A 23282-nucleotide genomic window follows, 5' to 3' on the forward strand; every position below is an offset into this window, starting at 1 on the left:
ATTAGATAGCTGCAGCTCAGGTAGATGGCTTCCTTTTGAAGTATTGAAACAAACAATGGAATCAGCTTGCTCTCTATGCATCCTAAAACAATATTTGGTCTTCTGAAATGATACTTCAGCCAGTGGAAACAGCCAAGCTTACACAAAATATGATATTTTCTGCACGGATTGCTAGAAATGGGCAATGTTTCACTCTATAAATTTCTAGTAACCTGCCCATTTGTTTCCTGGTTAAGGAGGCTTTCTGTTCTGTTTTGTCTTTCCACAGAATCCCTTTGTGGGGCGGAGTGCTTATAACAATAGCTGATACCTTTGTGTTTCTCTTCCTGGATAAGTATGGTAAGCGTTTTTCTTATTGAAGTAAATTTATTTTGGCTCTTAAATAATCTCTTGATCGATGAGGCTAAGGCATTTTGATGTTTGGGAAGGGCTCTGCTTGCCACGCTCCAGAGATTTCACTTTGTGCACAAATCTGGAAAGGTTTTAACTTGATTCCTTTCAAAAATGACTTGCCATGCAGAGAAGACAATTATATGTGCTTTCTCCCTCTCTTTCCCATGCAAACCCAAATACATACCCCAGAGGTATTATGGGAGAATCTTAGGATTTTCTCCAATCCCACTTTCCCCCAGTGCTGCTGCCATCTTGCTGAAATGACTTAACTTAGAGCCCCTCAGGCCTTGCCTGCATCAGCAGCTCTCTGGCAACTGCAGTGAGAGAATTTTATGTCTTATTCCTGCGCCATCTTAGAACAGCTGCTAAATCTGCAGTTCTTCTATTTAGGAAGGATCGCAGGCTCTTTATGGGAATTGTACCATTGATTATAGTAGATTCCTGTAAAGTAGGAATCTTCAAATTTGGCAACTTTAAGTCTCCTGGACTTCAACTCCCAGAATTCCTCAGCAGCCGAGCCAGGATAGAAGCAGACCCAAGGCATGAGAGGCCCTGTTGATAGAAGAAACGGAAGTGATGAGGAGAGGGGAGTGAATGATAGGAACTGGGTAGGGTTGGCAAGGCTGGATGGTGATGGAAATGGTGGCATGCGAATTGCAGCATTATGACATAAACTTTGCTGCTTTGTAGGTGACATTGCATTTATGTACACAAAGGACAGAACTTGCAACATAATGTCACAGTGCACCTTTTGAGGAAAACTTTGGCTTCATTAAATCTTTATGGCAGGAAGATAGCTATTCTCTGCTCCTCATATCAGTCTTTGAGCAGGGGTTGTGCATGTACATTTGTGCACCCAGTGGCATGTTTGACCTAGCCCACCAGCTTTCAGTAATGTTAAGCTCCTCAGTGCAGTGTCTATAAGCCTCAATTTACCTTTATGATATTTGGGCTTCATAACTTTATCTACTTTTTTGAATATGAATTCACCCCTCACCTCCCCAGCAGTAGCCATAGTGCCACATCATGTTCCCAGAATTCTAAATGTATCCAGTGGTAACAGAAAAATAACACCGTGATTGACATACACTTAGATATATTGCTTTTTGTAAACCTTTACATTATTGATCTGGAAAGGTAGGTTTTTGATTTCAGCTTTTTTTTTTCTCCTGACTAAATATGCATAGGATTAGCTTTGTCCCTTTGCTCACAGTCTATCTAAGCTAGTGAGTTCATTAACAGGAGCACAGCAGATGGCTTGTGAATGTTGCAAGATTCTGGCACCTCTTTTCAATGAGTCATACAGTTTTCTTTCTGTGCCACCTCATACCTTGTGGGAATATCTTCCACTCATCTGGAGTTTTCTCTCCTATGATAAAGGAGGTGACTTTTTTGTCCTTTCTGTGCCTCTGCTTCATAGATGTGTGTTTATTTTTTTCTTCCATTCCCCTCAGTAGCTCAGCTTCTGATTTGGAGGGAGGGAGAGAGAGAACGAGAGAGAACAAGAGAGAGAGAGAACGAGAACAGGATACAATGGTGCTGAATTGGATGCATTTTAACTGCTGATCTAGTTATAATATAATAGCTGCATTATATGTATGTACCGGTATGTATTCCATTCAGTGAACTGAGCATATTTTTCAATCTGGGTAAAAACAATCTTAATTATATTTATTAGCTAATACTAATTTTCCTATTAATAGTGGTTGTGTGTCTCTTTTAGGTTTGAGGAAACTGGAAGCATTGTTTGCCTTCCTCATTACTATCATGGCTGTCACGTTTGGATATGAGGTAACATTGCATTTGTATATATAGATCTTTAAAATGAACAGTACAAACTTTTGAATCTCTCATAAACCTTTTCCTGTCTTTTGGGCAAAATATTCAAAACAAAATATTCAAAAACAAAATATCTTGTAGGGAAAAACTTTGTACTTCTATATTTGTGGGTTTTTGTTTTTTTTTTAAGAATGAGACTCTGAGATTTGCCAAGGACACTGCTAATACCAACGTCTTTTCTTGTTGCTTGTATGCCTTCTCATGTGTCTTCTGTAGTATATAACTGTAAAACCAGACCAGGGACAGCTGCTGAAAGGGATGTTTATGCCTTATTGTGAAGGCTGTGGGCCTGCCCAGCTAGAGCAAGCTGTTGGGATTGTAGGCGCTGTCATCATGCCTCACAACATGTATCTGCATTCTGCTTTGGTCAAGGTAAGTGTGAGTTTCCTCATGGAAGCTATTCGCACCCGTGTCTTCTTTCTTCAATGGCATAGTACAGAGATGGGGAACTATGGCCCCTTTATGAATTGTGGACTTCAACTCCCAGAATTCCTGAGCCAACTCGGGGATTCTGGGAGTTGAAGTCCACAAGTCATAAAAGGGCCATAGTTCCCTAATCCTGCTGCAGTGAAATCACATTCAACATGCATGCCCTTGTTTCTTCATGGACAAAGGCTGTGCTTTCACCACAGTTAGAAATTCCATGAGCAAGTTTTCCTTCAGGATCTCTGGCCCATGAAGAGCACTAAATTAGCAAAGAGAAACTCCTGGTCTTCTTAAAAATACTCCCTGTATGGCAGAGGTTCCACAAGCATTGTTAATTTAGGTTTGTTTCTAAAGTGAGAGCCGGTTTGGTGTAGTGGTGAAGGTGCTCGCCTAGAGACCAGGAGTTATAGGCTTGCCTTAGGCATGAAAACCAGGAAGGTAACTTCGGGCTAATGGGAAAAATAGGAGGGAGGAGTATTAGCAGGAGTGAAATGCTCCCAGTTTGGATCGGCTCAGGCGAGTAGGTAGCGATGGCGGCGGGCAGTTCAGAGAACCGATAGCAAAAATCCCTGCCCCTGCCCCTCATGCCCAGCTGAGCCGCGCAATCATCAGAGGCTTTTTTTCTTTTAAATGCCTCTGACGAGCCAAGCTCTGACGATCCCAGCTGAGTTGCCTGCCGATCAGGCAACTCAGCTTGGATCGTCAGAGCCTTTTGAAAGCATTTTTTTACATGGTTTTACATGTAAAAAATGGTTTTAAAAGTAAAAAAAAATTGGCCACACCCACCCAGTCACATTACACCCCCCCTCAAGCCACGCCCACAGAACCGGTAGTAACAAATTTAGATTTCACCACTGATTATTAGGTATGTTTGCCACCTTGAGTTATTTGTAAAATAACAAAGGCAGGGTAAAAAAACATCTAATAAATGAGGGCAGCTGAAGAGAGAAGAGAGAAGGCTTTACTTCAATGAAGCTGCATTTTGCTGGCTGTGTGAATCGAATTTTTCTGTTTAAGTCTCGACAGGTGAATCGGGCCAAAAAGAAGGAAGTTAGTGAGGCCAACAAGTATTTCTTCATTGAATCCTGCATTGCCCTCTTTGTCTCCTTCATCATCAACGTCTTTGTTGTCTCAGTCTTTGCCGAAGCTTTTTATAAAAAGACAAACCAAGAAGTGGTGAGTGTTTTCTTTACTTCCTTCATGTTATATTAGTAAGCAATAAATGCTCCTTTATAGTGCAAGGATTATTTTAAATACCCTGTTTCCCCCAAAATAAGACATCCCCTGATAATAAGCCCAATCGGGCTTTTGAGCACATGCGCTAAAATAAGCCTCCCTCAGAAAATAAGCCCTCCTCGAAAATATTTAAACGCAGAGCTGGAAATCAGGTAAGACGGCAAGAGGAGTCACATCTTGTTCCACGCGCCCAAAATAATAAGACCTCCCCGAAAATAAGGCCAAGCACTTATTTCGGGGTTCAAAAAAATATAAGACAGGGTCTTATTTTCGGGGAAACACAGTACTTAAAAAAAATCCTTAATTTTTTTGTTGCAATTTTTAAAACAGCAATACAGAAAAAAACAATAAAAAATAAAAATAAAACAGTAATACAGGTGGTCCTCAGGTTATGACCATGTGTTCAGTGACCATTCAAACTTGCAACGACACTGAACGAGAAGGACATAAAATGGTTTCTGGCCTTCACCATGTTCCATGATCATGTAATCATAATTTCTGGCGTTCCCTGCTGGCTTCCCACATGCAAAATCAATGGGGAAACCAACAAGAAGTTGGAAATTGCAGTCATGTGATGTCCTTGCTTAATGATGGCAAGCAGGATTTCTGGGACTGTTATCATTAAGCAATGCAGTCACATTTTTTTAATTTATTTTATTTTATTTTAAATTTATATACCGCCCTTCTCCCTGAGGACTCAGGGCGGTGTACAGCCAACATTAAAAAACATGGAATACAAATATTAAAAACAATTAAAATATATATAAATTTGGCCCAAAATTAAAAATACAAACCAATTAAAACATTTAAAATTTCTTCTTAAGCCAGCCCGGCTTGCTGGAAAAAGTGGGTTTTAAGGGCACGGCGGAAGGCACTGAGGTCTTGGATTCTCCTTATCTCTGGGGGCAACTGATTCCAGAGGGTAGGTGCCCCCACAGAGAAAGCCCTCCCCCTGGGGGTCACCAGCCTGCATTGATTGGCTGATGGCACCCTGAGGAGGCCCTCTCTGTGGGAGCGCACGGGACGATGGGAGGTCGTTGGTAGCAGCAGGCGGTCTCGAAGATAGCTAGGCCCGATGCCATGGAGCGCTTTAAAGGTGATAACCAGCACCTTGAAGCGCACTCGGAAGACCACTGGGAGCCAGTGCAGCTCGCGCAGGAGCAGTGTTACATGGGAGCGCCATGCTGCTCCCATCACTACCCGCGCTGCTGCATTCTGGACCAGTTGGAGCCTCCGGGTGCTCTTCAAGGGGAGCCCCATGTAGAGAGCGTTGCAGTAGTCAAGGCGAGAGGTGACGAGGGCATGAGTGACTGTGCACAGGGAATCCCGATCAAGAAAGGGCCGCAACTGGCGAATTAGGCGAACCTGACAAAAGGTCCCCCTGGTTATAGCTGTCAGATGTTCCTCCAAGGACAGCTGCCTATCCAGGAGGACTCCCAGATTGCGAGACCCTTCTGTGGGGGCCAAAGACTCTCCCCCAATAGTCAGTGATGGAGTCAACTGACTATATCGGGATGCCGGGAGCCACAGCCACTCAGTCTTGGAAGGGTTGAGCCTGAGCCTGTTCCTCCCCATCCAGATCCGCACAGCCTCCAGGCACTGGGACATCACTTCAAGGGCATCATTGGGGTGGCCTGGGGTGGAGATGTACAGCTGGGTGTCATCAGCGTACAGGTGGTATCTCACCCCAAAGCCACGGATGATCTCGCCCAGCGGCTTTACATAAATGTTGAACAGAAGGGGCGAGAGGACCGATCCCTGCGGCACTCCACAGATAAGAGGCCTCGAGGTTGACCTCTGCCCCCCTGCCAACACAAACTGCGACCGGTCGGAGAGAAAGGAGGAGAACCACCGCAACACGGTGCCTCCCACCCCCAACTCTTCCAGCCGGTGCAGCATGATACCATGGTCGATGGTATCAAAAGCCGCTGAGAGATCTAACAGGACCAGAACAGAGGAGCAACCCCTGTCCCGAGCCCTCCAGAGATCATCAACCAACGCGACCAATGCCGTTTCCATGCTGTGCCCAGACCTGAAACCTGACTGGAACGGATCTAGATAACATGACATCATGCTTCAAGACCACATTGCTTAGTGACAGCAACTCTGGTCCAACCCTAACCTGAGGGGCCTACCATTCAGAAATTGCAAAATCAAAACAAGAAAAGAAAAAAATAAAATAAAATAAACAGAAAAAAATAACATAGCAAACTGGTATAACTAATTATCCCCAATTCATTTAATCTGTTCGTAATATATAAAATTAGCCATGAAATTATCTATTTTTGTAAAATATAATAGTGTTTATGCCAAGGGGAAACATACTATTATCATTTTTTGATTAGTAGAAAAAATTAGTAGAAATAACCTTTTCAAAGATGATTTACATATTTCTTAAATTCAGTGTTTGATATCCAATTTCTCAATACAATTCCGTTAGCTATTTCCCATGCCCAATATAAGCAATATTCTTCAAAAATGTTCAGGTTCCCTAATGTTGGAATATAATACAAAATGTCATTGATCTTTAATTTGAAAAGATTCCCCCATACAGCCACTTCTATATATGTATGCTGTTTTTTTAAAAAAAACAACAACAACCAAAAATGGACATGACCAAATCATATGGGTTAATGTACTTTCTAATTTCTTACATGCTTCTTTCCTTTCCTGCTTAGTTACTGCTTCCCTTCCTTCCATCCAGCTTTGTTCCTCCATTTTGCTTCTCTTGCCAATGTTGTTATACCTTTTCTTCCCACCACCTGTATCCTGTTTCCTTCTTCATCTTGTTCACGCTTCTGGTTTAAAAGAGAAGGAGGAATTGTGCATACACTGTTAGGTTTCTGTGTGATTGCGGAATTTGTATGTGAACCTCAGCTTCTCTTCCCCTGCTTTTAGAAGGGAGACTTAAACCACTACAGCAAGTACCAAGGATAATAGAATAGAACCCCCAGTAGGATTATCAGCTCCATGTAACCAAGACAGGATGCTTTACAATAAATAAAAAGCAATAAAATTTGTGATGGAAAGAAGTAATGTCAAACGCTCTTTGCCTCTCCTTTCCCCTCTCTTGGAAGGTAGCACCTGTCATACTCCCTTTTTATTTGGGCTGGTCTTTCAAGACCAGTGAATGGACAAAAGAGCTTGAGGCTATACTGGAAGGGCAGCTTCTTGTGTGTTTCAAGTTTTCTTGAATGCCAGCATTCCCTCCTCCTCGTCCTCCTCCTCATTACAGGAGGAAAAGGTCAATGTAAACCAGAATTCTTCTTGGTTGTTATTCTTTTAAAAAACTGTTTTGTGCCACATGGGTCTTTTAGTTGTAAAACAAAATGTCTACTTGTATATTTACAGCATGACATCTGTGCAAATAAAAGCTTTGCCCAAGCTGTGATATTTCAATCAGATAATAGCACCCTGGATGTGGATATCTACAAAGGGGTGAGTAAAAAGCTTTACATGTTCAAATTAGCAAGAGTTAAAGATCCATAGTCTTGAATCTCCGAATTAGCCTTTGAATATCCTAAAGGTATTTCTAAAGCTTCTAAAACAGACTAAGTGGAAAGATGAAACAGATCCGTGAAAAGATCACAAGCTCTTGCAGTTCTGCCTTCTTTAGCACTCAAAATACCAAAGCAATCGAAGTTCTATTAGGAGACAAACATCTACAAAACAAAGTAGCTCCAGATGCTTCAGTACCAAAATTAGCATATTGGTAGTTATTTGCTTTCCAGATATCTCTCTCAAGATCAAGAAAATATTTTTCAGCATAAGGCACTTGTGAGCTTTCTCTCCCTACCATTGCTCATATTCTGCAAAAGGCCATACTGTATTGTTAGGTTTTTCCATCCAGAGGAACAATGTAATTACCTGGGATAGGTTTATGAGCAAAGTAGTTTTCTTGGCCACAGTGATATTTTTGGAAAATAAGCATGTGCACAGTAACTATAGGATTCAGATTCAAGTCTCTCTGAGTAAATTGGCCCTTGCTAATCCAAACAGTGATTTTGTAAAATGTCACTTTGCATTAGACTGCTGACAGGTAGAAAGCTTAATCTAAGGTTTACAGCTTCATTTTTTGTGTTTTAGGGAGTAATTCTCGGTTGTTACTTTGGCCCTGCTGCTCTCTACATCTGGGCTATTGGCATCCTTGCTGCAGGACAGAGTTCAACAATGACAGGAACTTACTCTGGACAGTTTGTTATGGAGGTATTTTAATCTTTTAAAATGTTGTGGATTTACATTTGACTTGTCTTCCCAATCCATATCTCTATAGGCTCTGCAAATTAAAGCGATAGGAATCTAAGAATGTTGTCCAAGTGGCTCAGTTTTCAGATGCCACAGCTAGGAATCTGGGAACCAGGTGGAATGGACACTTTCTTTGTGAGAAAAATTATATGCTGACATTTTCCCCTTTCAGCTGGGCAGTTCATATGATCCTTAAGCAATGTATTTGTCCCTGCATGACTATTGTGGTGTCTTGTTTTGTAAATAGATTTTTATATACAGCTACCAAGTGATACTGAAAACTATTGTTGTTAAACTGAAGCTAGGAAATAGAGATGAGCGACTTCAGAAGGATTGGGAGCATATCTGTTAGAGTCGCAGAGTTTAGGATTTGATTTCTAAAAGGGGCTTCAATGTGTGTCAGACTGTGGAGGTAGCATCTGTCAAAAGCTAATTGTGCAAAACTAGGAGAAGATACAGCTGCTTTAAAGGACTGTCGACTGATGCCACCTTCATGTTCCCAAGCACTCAAAAGAACCTTTGGAGCCTTTGGAAATGGAATCCAAAGTGCTATCCAGCCCTATATCTGGGATATGGGGTTACCTAAGGGATATCCTTTCAGGCAATTAAAGGATACCATGCTATGTAAAATGCTCTCTTTATATTAACCTGTGGACGAAATGCAATTCAAGTGTTTTCCTTATGATACCAGTTAGGCTGCCAATAATCAAATCTCTTTGCCTTTGTATAAGCTCAATTGTTCATAGGGTTACCAAAGTCTTCAACCTACCATTTCCAGTGCCTGCTTCTCTTGTGATGACATGTGCCCGACTAACAATTGTCAATCCAAAACAAACTACCTACTTTAGTTTTTGTAATTAAATTCATTAATTTGGAATTACATTTGCAAAGAATATCCATAATTAAATTAGAATAAAGTGGGTAACTTACAAATGAGGAGGGTCCAGACTTAGTGGAAGAATGGTTTTGTGTGTAGGTCTGATCAACAGCAAAGGCAGATAAGACCCACTAAAATCCCCGAAAGCTGCTATTTGCTAATGCCGACAGCCTGGATCAGATGGACCAAAGGCCTGAGTAAAAAAAGACCATTTCCTACAACCCTGTATTTCTATTTTTGTTAGGTTAAAACAATCACACACAGCTAAATTTCCGTATGCCTTGGTTAAACCACTGATAAGTGGTCAAGTACATCATCTGGCTTTGATGTAATGTCCAATAAATTGAAAGTATTTAGTATTATTTAAGGGCAGTTTTCCATTCTTCATAAACACCCCCCCTCAAAGTAGGTTAGGATTAGGCAATATCTACTGTATAAAGGGATCTGGTTACATTTACCATTGGACAGAACATAGGGTTGATTCCCTCAATTTATTACTGTGAAAACTTGCTGCAGTAACTTTATTTGCCCCCAGCTTGCTGTTTGCTGATGAATCATGAGTCTCATTAGAGAACTGCAAAAATTATCAATCTGGAAATAGAACATTTTGGAGAACTCTAACATAATCCTCTTTTCCCTCCTGAACCCCTTCCCGGTTTCCTGGGTTGGTTTGAGGGTTTCCAGAAGGAAGTCCTCAGTAGTGGAAGAGTTTTGGATGAAACAGAATGGGTTTTAGGACCAGATCCAATTACTTTTAGTTTAGAAAATTTACTTCTGGACACTATCAAACTGCCTCCTGGAAGAAATGAACCAGCGGGAGTGTCAGGGTTCGAGACCAGGCCAGGGATGCTTTGTGAGTTGACAGGGAGAGTGAGCATAAACTGGAAGAAGACATTCCAAAGTTCTTCAGAACGTTCAATTCCTGGGTTGGAGAATTTTGCATATCCCTACCTCTCATTTGTTTCGGGCCATATTATCTAAGCCAAAATTGTTTAGAATAAGCTGCACTTTAGATTTGATTCCTGAAAAAATGCAAATGTGGCAGCTGCATCTTTTCCTAAGATTGCCCAGCAACTGCAGAGCGCTCTGAAGTATTGGACGCCAATATGTTTTGTGCTCTCAAACCAATTCATTTGACAACCGCAAATAGCTGCTTTAAGCAAAATAAGGCCTGTCTGGACTTTATCAAGAACAGATTGATTTGAATATATATTTTATTTAACTTTATTTGTCTTACTCCGATTCTATTTTACCTCAATGTTAGTTTATAAATTTAATTCTGCTATTTTACTCTGGTCTGGTCAATAGCTGCAAAAGTACTTTGACTGCAGAAAATAAAAGAGTTTGTGAAAGTTATAGTCAGACATGTTTTTTTATCCAAGAAAGATACTATTTTTCTTCAGTATTTCAGTACACTTGTATCTGATTGAATGATTCTGATCTCTTCCTTGTTTTCAGGGATTCCTCAATCTAAAGTGGTCGCGGTTTGCTCGTGTGGTTCTAACCCGTTCCATTGCCATCACGCCAACTCTTCTGGTTGCCATTTTCAAAGATGTGGAACACTTGACTGGCATGAATGACTTCCTCAATGTCCTCATGAGTTTACAGGTAGAGACTCTAATTAGGCGTGTCCCAAAGGTGCCTTTTTTTCTCAAGAGGCAACTGGACTTTCTGGTTTTTCTTTGGACATTTCGCTTCTCATCCAAGAAGCTTCTTCAGCTCTTCAGATGAGAAGCGAAGCGTCTTCAAATAAAAACCAGAAAGTCCAGTTGCCTCTTGAAAAAGCACCTTTGGGACAACCATGACATGGATGACCAAGAATCTCCATCTAATGGATGTCTTAATTAGACATCTAATTAAGCATGGTTCTTCTCCTCAGAAAAACAACAGTAGAGGTTTCATCTGGGCAGCAAGGGAGAGTCTACATCTAATATCATGTTCAAAAATGATATAAATAAAAAAGGATAACTACTACAGGTAGTCCCCAATGTATGACTATAATTCAGCCCCAAATTTCTGTTGTTAAGTGAAACATTTGTTAAGCGAGTTTTGCCCCATTGTATGACTTTTTTGCCACAGTTGTTAAGTGAATCACTGCAGTTGGTAAACTAGTAACACGGTTGTTAAGTGAAACTGGTTTGCCCATTGATCTTGCTTGTCAAAAGGTCGTAAAAGGTGATCATATGACCCCGGGACACTGCAACGGTCATAAATATGAATCAGTTGCCAATATTGGAATTTTGATCATGTGACCATGGGGATGCTGTAACAGTCATAAGTATGAAAAATTCTCATAAGTGATTTTTTTCAGTGACGTAACTTTGAACAGTCACTAAATGAACTGTTGTAAATTGAGGACTACCTATACTGTCAATCCAGTGCAAGATGTTTGGCAAGTAAATGTAAACATATTGAGACAGTCTAACAATACTAGCCTCATTTTTTTCCTGCAGGGAAACAAGGAATGAGTGAATAAGTACATTCAGTGTGATATTAGAAACAGCAACAAAAAACCTTACTTAAAATGAATGGCTGACCAAAACAATTCCACTGAAAAGCTCCTCAAAATCCTATTTTTTGTCACGTAAGGATTAGAGTCTTGTGATGCCATGCAATGGGATATTGAGGGGGTCTTGGTGCTCTCTGAGCTTGGTTGTTTTCTTGCAGACATTTCATTACTCAAACTAGGTAACATGATCAACTAGAACTGATTGCATTACCCAATGCATTGCATTACCTAGTTTGCTAGTTTGGGTAATGAAACTACCCAAGCTATAGTTTGGGTAACTATAGCATTGCTAGTTTGAGTAATGAAACATCTGCAAGAAAACAGCCAAGCTCAGACAGCACCAAGGACCCTTTATTTCAATTCCTGAGCTACAAATATTTTCTTTTAAGGGGATATTTTTCATGGCCTTCTATTGCTCTTGATTTTTCTCTCCAGAATTACATTACAAATTTTATCTAAGCTTATCCAGGACTATGGTTCTGTTTTCTTGGGCTCATAGCTGGAAGGGAGTTCTGAGAATCCATCTTGTGTTTATTTTGTTTAGATCAGGGCTACATTATGTGAAGCAGAGAGATCATTTTATTATTTTGTGAACTAGGAAGGTTTTTCCCTCAGGGATAGGCTGCTACTTCTTGCAGATTATTGCTGAGAAATGGTATGGGGAAGTGCAAGACAAAAAAACGCTAGGATTAGGCTATGCTGGCTTGTAGCCCTGCAGGCTACAATGAGAACATTCTATTGTAGCTGTTCTTCTGTTAAGAAGAGGACTTTTATTCAAATGAAACTAATAAATCAATGAAAATGCAGTTAATTCTCAATAACTAATTAAATTTGATGAATCAAGAACATTTGGACTCTTCTTAAGCATAGATTAACTGCAAGTGGAAATGTCTTTTCAGCGGTTTGGGAATTATCAACACTAATCATAAGAGATTGGATGTCCTGTGGTGAAACAAGGCTTGTGAATAGCCTAATGTGCCAAATCAAAGCTAGATCTTACTTATGAATCATTCCAGTTGAATTTCTGCTTTTTAAGCCTGCCTTTTCTAAATCAATAAACCATAACTACAGCAAATCCGGTTATCTTGCAATTTTCTCAACTGTTTATTTCCCAGTAGGAAGCTTTCCCAACTTGTAATTTTGAAGCCACTTAATACTCTCACTTCATTATTCATTCTCTGTTTTTATGTTCTCCTTTGCTTGGACGTAGAAGCATACAATACTGAACTTCTGATTCATATTCAAAATCTGGAGCTAAAGTCATTCTCCTGAAGATTTGGGATGAGGGAGAGAGAGAGAGAAAGAGAGACCTCTTATTATCTGATTGGGGAGTGCTAGACTTACCAGATTAGAGTTATACTACCTTTATCGCTAAATGTTTTTTTCTAATATTAAACAAAATGTATTCTTCTGTAATTTAAAAACGATTAGATCCAATCCTCTTTTTCTGAGTTGCTATGTTGAATTACCTGCCTAATTGGAAATTGGGCAATTCTGCTATTATTTCTCTTTCCCTCTTTTGTTCCCCATTGTCTGAGGTCAACAAAGCATGGCAGAAAGGTCAGATTTGATGTGTTAACCTTGGAAAGAGCTTCGAAACCTTGGAAAGAGCAAAGAAATCTGAATGTGTCCTCACTATAGGATGGATTGTCCACACTTGAATACCATCTGTATGAAACCTTATTGCCATGGTTGCCTATATTCAGCCATCTAGTTTTATGGTGGCCTCAGTGTAAAGGAACAATAGTGCTTCTGCTGTTCAGTTCTTAGAAGATGCTATGTTCAGTCCAGAAAAATCTTCAGCAGTTAAAAAGCTTGGAGCGAATAAGCTTTGGAACTGCTTTCAGCTTTTTGCATTAATAGTTCACTACTAAACCAGCTTTCTCTTTGTACACAGATAACAAAAAGACGCTTTTCTGAGCATAATTTCTTTTTCTTCCTTTCCAGCTGCCCTTTGCTTTAATCCCAGTGCTTACGTTCACTAGTCTGCGTCCAGTAATGAATGACTTTGCCAATGGCCTGTAAGTATGAAGAAAGGCACACGTCTGGAATGTATCAAGTATTATACTTTATTAAGCTTAGCTGTTCCTAACTTTTTGTCATTGTCACCATGTAACAGCATGGCCTGCTTTATGCATAATGACCACCTATGTTTTTAGCACATTGTGTCCACTCCATGAGGTAGACGAGACTTAATACCCTGTTTCCCCCAAAATAAGACATCCCCTGATAATAAGCCCAATCGGGCTTTTGAGCGCATGGCAATAAGTGCTTATTTCAGGGTTCAAAAAAATATAAGACAGGGTCTTATTTTTGGGGAAACACGGTACCAAAGTCATGAATACTACGGTAACAGAATCTTGCAACTCTGAATGTGCCTCCTTCCACTACCACCACCAGCACTTTATCCTAAATAGAATTAGGGACGGTCAAGCCTGAGATGTTTTCTCAAATTACATTCCCGCTTTGGACTTAGATTTCTCTTATCTGACCATTGTTTTTGTTGGAATTGCCCAGCAGGTGTCCAAATGAAGTCATAGAAGCTCACATGAACTTATCATTTTATGTAGAAAAATATAATTCACATCAATATTTTACATCAGTCAAGATAGTCAGGCAAAGAGGTGCATTGTGAGGTAAAACGACACAGGAACACCATGAGGTAAATTACAGAGCACACACAGCACACAGAGGAAAAAGGCGGGAAACAAGGAAACTCCCCTTTACACTCACAGTAACCAATCGTAGTATAGATTGCCTCATCAGGAGACAGCTCTCTCCAGCCAATCAACTGTAAGTGTGTGGTCTGGCTCATTGCACAACTCCTCTGTTCCAGCTACTAAATTTGAATATTTTAATAGTTTTAGCGAGGCTCTTCCTTCTATTCCTTAAGAGCCTTGGTAGTACAGTGGTCTAAGGCACCCTGTTATTAAGCTGGTTATTAAGACCAGCTGCCTGCAATTACTGCAGGTTCGAATCTCGCCAAGGCTCAAGGTTGACTCAGCCTTCCATCCTTTCTAAGGTAGGTAAATTGAGGACCCAGTTGTTAAGCTGACTTTGTATAAATATACAAAAAGGATGAAGGCTATTGCTGAGCACATTGTAAGCCGCCCTGAGTCTCCGGAGAAGGGCGGCATATAAATCAAATTAAAAAAAAAAAAGAGAGAGAGAATGGGCTGTGAGAATAAAGTTATTCTCACAGCCCATTACACATTGAGAATGCACTTCCTTTCTGTTTTCTGTCTGCCGATGGCAGAATAGAGTTTATATTATAACCAGCATGAACACCAGAATCTATTCATTTGCGATTATTTTTCAAAAGATAGAACCTAGACTAGCAGATCATACACTAGCACAATATCTGCAGATAAATGCTGCTTCTTTTTCAGGGTAAATATTACCCCAAATCTGCACTTGGGTATAGGTTTTATGACTTTTTGCATATTGACAATTGACATGCAGTATTTCTAGATTTGCTATATAAACGTCTTAAGAGGATCAAAATACCTTTCAGTAACAGAAGAAAAGTTTGAATCCACGCCTAACTATCTGATGCCTAATATATAGAAAGAAACATTTTCACATTTCTTATGCAGTGTTGCTTATTCTTTTGCCAAAGGTTGCATTAATTTCCTACTGTAACCATTGCAGACTTTCAATCCATAGACTTCTAAGTTATTCAGAATAAATCAGAAATGGGAAATCTGAAGGTCACATGAAGCCTTCTGTATCCCATTTGCAGCCCACAAAGCACTGATTTCAGCAGTTTTATTTATTGCTTGTTTATTTTGCAAACATTAGCTAAAAATGAGTGCAAGATTCCTGGGAGATGAAATCCCAACTGACAGTGCAATTCGTTTAGCATGTATGAGGACTTGATCTGTGTCCAAGGATTGGAAGACCAGAAAACGAATATATCAAAATCTAAACAGTTGTGTTTGTCAGGGGAAATGTACTGAATGATTGAAGGTTTATAACTAAACTGTTGAAAAAAAATCAAAGCAAAAAAGTTGTATTTGGCTACATTTTTTAAATGGGGAAATGCTTGAAGAAGTTTCAAGACCTGCAAGTGCTAGTAGGAAAGTAATGGTTTTTAGCCATTGTAGTATATTGTATGGTTCAAAGAATGAGGTTTTATTTTTGTCCGCTATGCTGTGTGTAAGTGAGAGATGGGTACATCAGGACAATTGAAATCCAGTGGGAAATTAAATTGTGAATGTGTCTTTGTCCACAGTTAGTCCTAAGTAGTTATTCCTGATCCATTTTTTTCTTTGTAATTTTTTTTTTTTTTTGTCTTCTAGGGGTTGGAAAATTGCTGGGGGAATTCTCATTGTGATCATCTGCAGCATTAACATGTACTTTGTGGTGATCTATGTGACTACCCTAGGACAAACAGTGTTATATGTATGTGCTTCAATTATCAGCATTCTCTACTTGGCCTTCGTGGCATATCTGGTGAGTTAGTGATGGCTTACATGTTCAGCTTTCCTCACATGGCATTTTCCATGTTCTCTTAGCAGTTATCTCTTTAGGGTTTGTTTGTTTTTTTTAAAAAAATGCAGTGGTCAGACTGGAGGCTATTTTTTAAGTCACATTTCATGGTACAGTTACCATATACTCCTATTTTCTTCCTTCAGCACTTGCTGTCTTAGATTCCAGCCATTCCGGGTCATAGCCAGGACCCATTTTAAGATGACATTTGGTTTCTCACAGTGGCCAGCCAGATTGGAACCAACTTCCAGCGGAGGTAGTGGGGCAATAGCAATAGCACTTAGACTTATATACTGCTTCACAGTGCTTTACAGCCCTCTCTAAGCGGTATACAGAGTCAGCATATTGTCCCCAACAATCTGGGTCCTCATTGTACCTACCTCGGAAAGAGGGAAGTCTCAGTCAACCTTGAGCCAGCCAGGATCAAACTGCCAAACTGCTAAACTGCTGGCAGCCAGCCAGCCATCAGCAGAAGTAGCCTGCAGTACTGCATTCTAACCACTGCGCCACCACAGCTCCATCATCAGTAACTGAGTTTAAACACGCTTGGGATAAATGCATGTCTGTTATTCGATAGGATAGGATAGGATAGGATAGGATAGGATAGGATAGGATAGGATAGGATAGGATAGGATAGGATAGGATAGGATAGGATAGGATAGGATACGAAACAACAAAACAAAACAAAACAAAACAAAACACAACAAAGCATTTAAAGGGCAGACTCAATAGACCAATCAAGGGACACTGGGTCTTTTTCTGCTATCAGTTTTCTATTTAACAGCTGTTGTTCGTTGAATGGTCGCCTTGACCCATCTACTGTGACTCCAAAGTAGCTACAGGCAGCTTAGTTCCCTCAGTGGCTGTGTGCAATTAAGGCGGGATTTTTTTTTTAATATAAAATTTATTGGTGGCCCATCTTATCACAGGGTAACACTGGGCAGTTATCTGAATGTATATCACTACACTTTATGTAAAGTTAATTACATTTTCCATTTGGTTGTCCATTCTTTTAAAGTTCTTTGTCAGAGACTGTTGGCATTGATAGGTATTGCATCCAACCCTTCTAAAGGATAGCAATCAAGGGTGGGTTCTACTTACCTTTACTATCAGTTCGCATTGCGCCCGCGCATGCACAGATCACCTATTATGATGACGTCCGAGTCAGTGGGCGGAGCCTTCCGCCAGTTTTACTACCGGTTCTTCTGAACCGGTTTGAACCAGGGGCAACCCACCACTGATACCAATGTTCAAATAATGCACTAGGGCAGGGGCCTCAACCTGAGGGCCACGGCCCAGTACAGGGCTGCGGCCTAATTGACACTGGGCCACACACGGGCCCACTCGTGTGAGCATCGTCACAGGTGGTCGCAGCCCACTCACAAAAGCACTGCTGCAAGTGTTGCGAGCTCTTGTAACCCCACTCTCGCTGCCCTCCTCCCCCCCCCCCGGTTTCAGGCCGCCAACGCAGAAACTCTGCACTAGGAAAATGCTGGTTTTCTGTGACACTCCAATAAAAATCTGGTCACATTTTCTTTAGTTATATCAGTTTACAATTAATTACCTTTCTACCTGTTGCTCTTTTCACAAACATATATTCTCTAGAGGAAATAAGCTAGAATTGTGCAGAGTACGAGAAGGCAAGGCAGCACGTGTACTTCTAGAAAATAACGGCTGTGTTAGAAACATTGTTCCTTTTAGAAATAATGCAATGGCCTTGTTTGAACAACGTTTAAACCTCATTCCAGGCATTCACCTTGCCAACTGTTTCAGAACAAACAGCCAGGATGTGGCTTTGTAGAGAGAGGGAAGGGCCGTACAATTTAGAGCCAGTTCTCACTAGCATCAACTGAAATTTATGGGTTTATCACACAAGCTGGAATCGTGAAGGAAGACTCTTTCCAACCTCTCTTGCTTGCCCCTCCCCCTCCATATTTCTCACTCCTGGTGGTATCTACCCATAACAAACAAAATAAGGATCAAAGAAACAACTTGGTTGTAATTGTCAGCTTAGAAACTCAAGGAAATCCAGTGGAACCATGAACAAAAGGTAAACATTATTTGTTACAGGCTATTACAGTTGAGGAATGTCACGTAGTTAATATTGTCTGGTCACGTAATCACAGTTTGGGTACTCAATGACCAGCCTGCAGTTATAACATTGCAACGTCTTGCAATCATGTGCCCTTTCTTGACAGCTTCCCACAAGCAAAGTCAATGGGGAAGCCAACAGGAAATTGGAAATCATGGTGATGTGGGATCCTTGCTTAACAATGGCAGCTGGGACTGCTGGAACCTCCATTGCTAAGTGGTGTGGTCACATGACATCATGCTTAATGACCACACTGCTTGGTGCTGGAGCTTCTATCCCGATTACCATTGTTAATCAAGGACTACCAGTAATAGAGTAGAAGTCTTTTGAGAACAGAAGAACTACCTTGCAAGGTCAAAGCAGAGCTTCCATTTAGCCTACTATTTGTTTTACTTGGGCCAACCATGTGACCTTCCAGAAGGCTCACAGCTTGGAAATGAAGACAACTGGTGTCCAACAAAAGCACATGCTTGGAGAAAAGGAAACAGCTTAGGAGACATCCAAACCTCCAGAACAGGGTTGAGAAATCTGTAGCCTGGCAAATAGAGCTTAATTACAACTCCTAGCATTGTACGCTGACTAGAGTAAGTTGTATCCATCAGCATAAGGAACACCAGAGGCCTGCTTTGTTTAATGACGGTAATATTCATGTGTATCAAGCTTGATTAAAAACTGTTTTAATGATTTGTATGAGTTCCTTCGCAATCAGAGAGCTACTTATCTGTATGGTTGACTAGGAAATTGGTAGGAATAAAAAAACATCTATTTAAAGATGATGATTTTTAGATTTGCAGCTGGTAGGAAAAGGCTTCCTAGGGTAGACAGGCAAAGCCATAAAATCTTCCCAGGGAACGTAGGGTGAAATAATTCGATCAGGTTTGTTTCTTGACATGCATATATAGCAAGTGCTGCAAAGTAAGTGCTTTGTTTTTTCTGACAATGTTGTTCTTCTCCTTGACCAGATTCAGAATTATGTGTCATCTCTGGCTCATATTTTAAAGCCTGCCCGCTGACACTTCTCTTTGAAATAACTTTGGGAGGGGAGACGGAGTAGAATCTGAGGGATGGTGGGGCTTCATAGAACAGAGCAGGGGGAGGGATAATGGTGGTGCTTGTCTGATTTGCTTGAAGGGAAAAAGTCTTTGAGTCTTTTAATAAATGCACCATTAATTTGGGATTCTTCTCTCTTTTTCAGAGTTGGCAGTGTTTAATTGCTCTCGGAGTTCCTTTCCTGGCTTGTGGGCATACGGTAAGAGTCACAAGAACTTTGCTAACTGAAGAACCGCCTTCAGCGGCAGTTAATTAATTACTGTGTCTACTGCAGAAAAAGTAGCCATCAGGGCCAGTGCGTTTCTATGGTTTACTTTGTAAACATATCCAAATGTATGTGCAATTTTGCACAGTGTTAAAATTGTGATAATGGTGTTTAAAAATTATTGGATGTATATGAGAAAAGCTTATGTGTATTTTTCCTTGTTAATCCCCAACAATCACACTCGGGATAAAATTCAATTCTCTTAGTACTGCATTAGTTCTCAATGGAGATCTCTCTTTATGCTGCTAAAAGCTAAGATACTTTATAATTTAACCAAGAAGCTAATATTTCACTCCAGTTGAGACTTATCGAATTAATGTTAATAAACCGAATGGCATAAAATTACATTTCATAAATTGCCCTTTAATAGAATACTGCTAGCATCTGTAGTTAGAATACAGATATCTAAGTTTGCTAGTTAAAAACAACAGTTCCTTGGAGCTCAGGAATGCATCTTTGTCCACACTCTGTGCTTCAAGCGACAAATAAATTTCTGTAGAAGCAATAAAGCTATGGGTGGGAGAAGAATCTGCCTGCCTTAAAAAAAAAAGGGGGGGGGGGAACCTCCTTAAATCTTAATCATTGTCAAGCTTGTTTTCTATATGTCAGGATGTTTTCCTCCCAGAGGCCAGTATTCAGACCTAAAATAAAGACTTTATCTGTGGTGCTGGGTAAATCACTATCTGTGAATGAAGAGGAGCTAGAATCTGGGGGAAAATATCCCATCTAATTAATTTAAACCCATATAGACCGCTCCTCCTTTCAGTTGATTTTGTAAATTGGCAAAGCTGGGAATGTCTTCCGATACCAAGTGGCCTCTGTGCCAACAACAAGCTCTCTGTGATGCCAGGCTGAGCTGTTTCCCAGCTAAGGTGCAGATATTGCAAAAATAACTAATGACTTACCAAAAGTGGACACCCTATGGTCAAACAGATGGCCAGACTCTTTAAGCACCAGAGTCAAAACCATGAAGACCTGCATGATTATAATGGAGGATATAAGCCTAGTCATTAACTGCAAAGAGACTGCTTGCTTATAAGATCAAATCGGTATTCGGTATTTACAAATATTTTCCATCTTTTGTGTGCTTAATCCTCATTTGCTCAAGCAAGATAGTACCGTATTTGTATTTCCTGCCATTCTTTATGGCAGGCATGTTTATATTAAAATAGGGTTTCTGGCTGTCAAATTACTTATCTATGAGGATATGAACATTTTCCTTTAGCCAGAAATGTTTCCAGGCATGAAATATTAAATAAGCCTCCATTTAAAAAGCATATGCTCAGCTAAGAATGTGACTGTGTATTATAATTGGCTCGATTTTGCTCCCTCCGTCATTTTCACTAATGATTTACCTGTGTTTCTGCTGGTTGCCCCATTCCTCAAACAAAGCATTGCAAAATCTTTCCTAATATCTTAATAGTGCTCCCAGGGAAGGGATAAATATCGAGAGAGAGAGAGATCATATTAAGAACCGAGAACATTTGACTTCTGAGCTTTTGGTCAAGATGGAGGGCAAACAGCTTTTAATCCATGTATATATTTCCCCCAAAGCATCTTATTTAAAGATCTTACTATCTTACTTACTTAAGCTTGGGCAATCTTCCTATCAGGCCTTTATAAGATGTGTTGGGGCTACAATCCCAGAATTCCTAGTCTTTGCAACCAGTAAGGGTGATAACAAAGAATTCTGGGATTTGTAGTACTATCACAAGTGGGAGCAACCAAATGAGAAAGAACAGGATTTTCTTACTACAATTTGAGCAGAACCACCTTCATAAAGTACAATATACTTTAAAAAGAAGGTCCTTCCCGAGTCTGAATGGAGGGGGTTGAGTCTTTAAGAGTCGCATTGAGCAACAATTCAGCCTACGCCAGCCTGACATTATACAGCTTCTAACTTCCCTATCGCATCTGGAAGGCAAAGGTTGGCAAAGACTCGCTTGCAAATAATACTATTGATGTCCAAATACAACCTTGTGATAAAATTAATGTTTACTTGTTTACTTTGCTACAGTTGAGATAGAGGTACTAACTTTTTGATATGTATGTTGTTAATTGTGTTTCAAATTCTGAAGAAATTCCTAAATTCAGATGTTAATTGATTTGAACAATATGCTCTTTATACATATTATAATACTAACTACTATTCTTGACTAAAGAAATGATATAATAGTCAGAACTGAATGAAGTATGTAAGCAAAATATCCTCCCTTAGACACTGTTTCAGCCAGCTGTCCCATTTAGCATCAATGCCAAGAGGTTTGTGTTTGTATTTTTCCACTTTTTTAAAATATTTATGATAAATCTTGGGATGACTAATGCATTTTAGTAAGGTTAATTTTTCTTTGTTACTAAAAATCGGACTGCTCGGGATCTGGGTTAAAACTATACTATGCTTACTTTGTATAGATTTAAAAGAGGTGGTTTATCATTTTCCTTTCCAAGTATTTAAAAGTATGTAACTTTTTATCAGAATTATCCCAGTTTCCTGATCAGTCTATGTCAAAAGTTACCTAGTTAAACAGACTAAAGTTCTATTAAAACTCTAAGCTGCTTAACCTTGAATTAAGCAGAGTCCCTGAAATAGTAATACATAGTCACTGTTGCATTTTGTTGGCTTCAATGGGAACAGACTCCTAAACAGAGAACCTCCTAGCTGACCATAGCATTTCTTATTAATTATATTTTTCAATTGGAAGGATGCAAATGTAGGAGATTTGTCGGCTTGATTTGTCGGCTTGCATGTTGAGTCTGTGGGAAGAGTCTACCCTGTTCAAATATCAGAGGGGCTATACTTGTAAAATTTTAGACCTCACATTGGCTGCTAGGGGGAAAAATATTTGCCTGGAAGAGGTAAAATTGAATACACAAAGCTTTCAATAGAATTAACTGGAATCATCCCACAATTCCGAGTTGGGACTTAGAGGTGATAAAGTAGACTACTTTGCATGCATGGGACTCTCTGAAACAAACTTGCCCTTCTACCTCACATATCTAAATTAAAACTGACTGCACAACATTTCCCATCCACTTTACAATTTACTTTCCTAGTTGGGTGGTTGTTCCTGTTTTGTTTTGGTTTTTTTAAAGAAATGCCCATGCCTACAAAGTTCATAGGGTTCATAGATCATTGAGATGATTCCTACTCAACAAGGGATCATTACCTCCACTCAATAGAAAGGAGCTTATGCAGGACGATTTGATGGAGAACCACCCACTTCCTGTTGTAGGCAATGTAGATTTGCTGCAGCAGAGTACTACATTTTAAAGAGCAATTTGTCTGATCATCTCATAGCTCCGTGTTGAAATTTGCTGCCTTGCGTATTTTATCCCTTTTTCGGTGTATATCAGGAGAAAAGGTTTCGCATGTCCCACCCAACAATATGTCCCACCCAAAACACTATATGTTAATGCTTGGCAGATTCTAAGGATAGATATATCTTGCATTCTCTGTGTAGACGTATCAAGCTTTGTATTGTGCATGGATGACTGTTTTCCGATTTTGTTAGCATTATAGTTTACACTGAGGCTGGTTGGGTATTTCTGCTGTTTAAAACAGATAGCAGGCTCTCAGCTGCTCTACACTATTTCTATGCACTTTAAACTTGTAAGTTCTCAGAAGGAAGATAAACTGCCTCTTGGGATGTCAATTTCTGTCTGACACTATTTGAATATAGTACGAGATTTCAAAAAACAGAGATATGTAGCAATCACGTATTAAAACATTTGAGCTACATAATGGCTTGTATAATGTGAAAGAAATGTCTATTTTTATCTGACCTAAACCAATCTGTATACCTAATTTTGATTAAAAAATGGAACATTTTTCAGCTTGGGTCTCTTTCTTTTTAAATTA

General features: G+C 39.9%; 1 protein-coding gene across 1 annotated transcript in view; it reads left to right on the forward strand.

The window, feature by feature from the left end:
• The window catches only part of SLC11A2 (solute carrier family 11 member 2), a 64328-nt gene that overhangs the window by 35297 nt on the left and 5749 nt on the right, over window positions 1-23282 (forward strand). The window contains exons 7-16 of the mRNA XM_070934919.1: window positions 269-339; window positions 2117-2184; window positions 2449-2604; window positions 3676-3834; window positions 7246-7332; window positions 7981-8100; window positions 10475-10624; window positions 13473-13546; window positions 15827-15980; window positions 19304-19357. Coding sequence (XP_070791020.1) covers window positions 269-339; window positions 2117-2184; window positions 2449-2604; window positions 3676-3834; window positions 7246-7332; window positions 7981-8100; window positions 10475-10624; window positions 13473-13546; window positions 15827-15980; window positions 19304-19357 — 1093 coding nt within the window. The remainder of the gene's footprint in view (window positions 1-268; window positions 340-2116; window positions 2185-2448; window positions 2605-3675; window positions 3835-7245; window positions 7333-7980; window positions 8101-10474; window positions 10625-13472; window positions 13547-15826; window positions 15981-19303; window positions 19358-23282) is intronic.

This window comes from Pituophis catenifer, unplaced genomic scaffold, assembly GCF_029215685.1.
Source record: "Pituophis catenifer annectens isolate HBS135680 unplaced genomic scaffold, rPitCat1.0.hap2 SCAF_2, whole genome shotgun sequence".
NCBI classification, from domain to species: Eukaryota; Metazoa; Chordata; class Lepidosauria; order Squamata; family Colubridae; genus Pituophis; species Pituophis catenifer.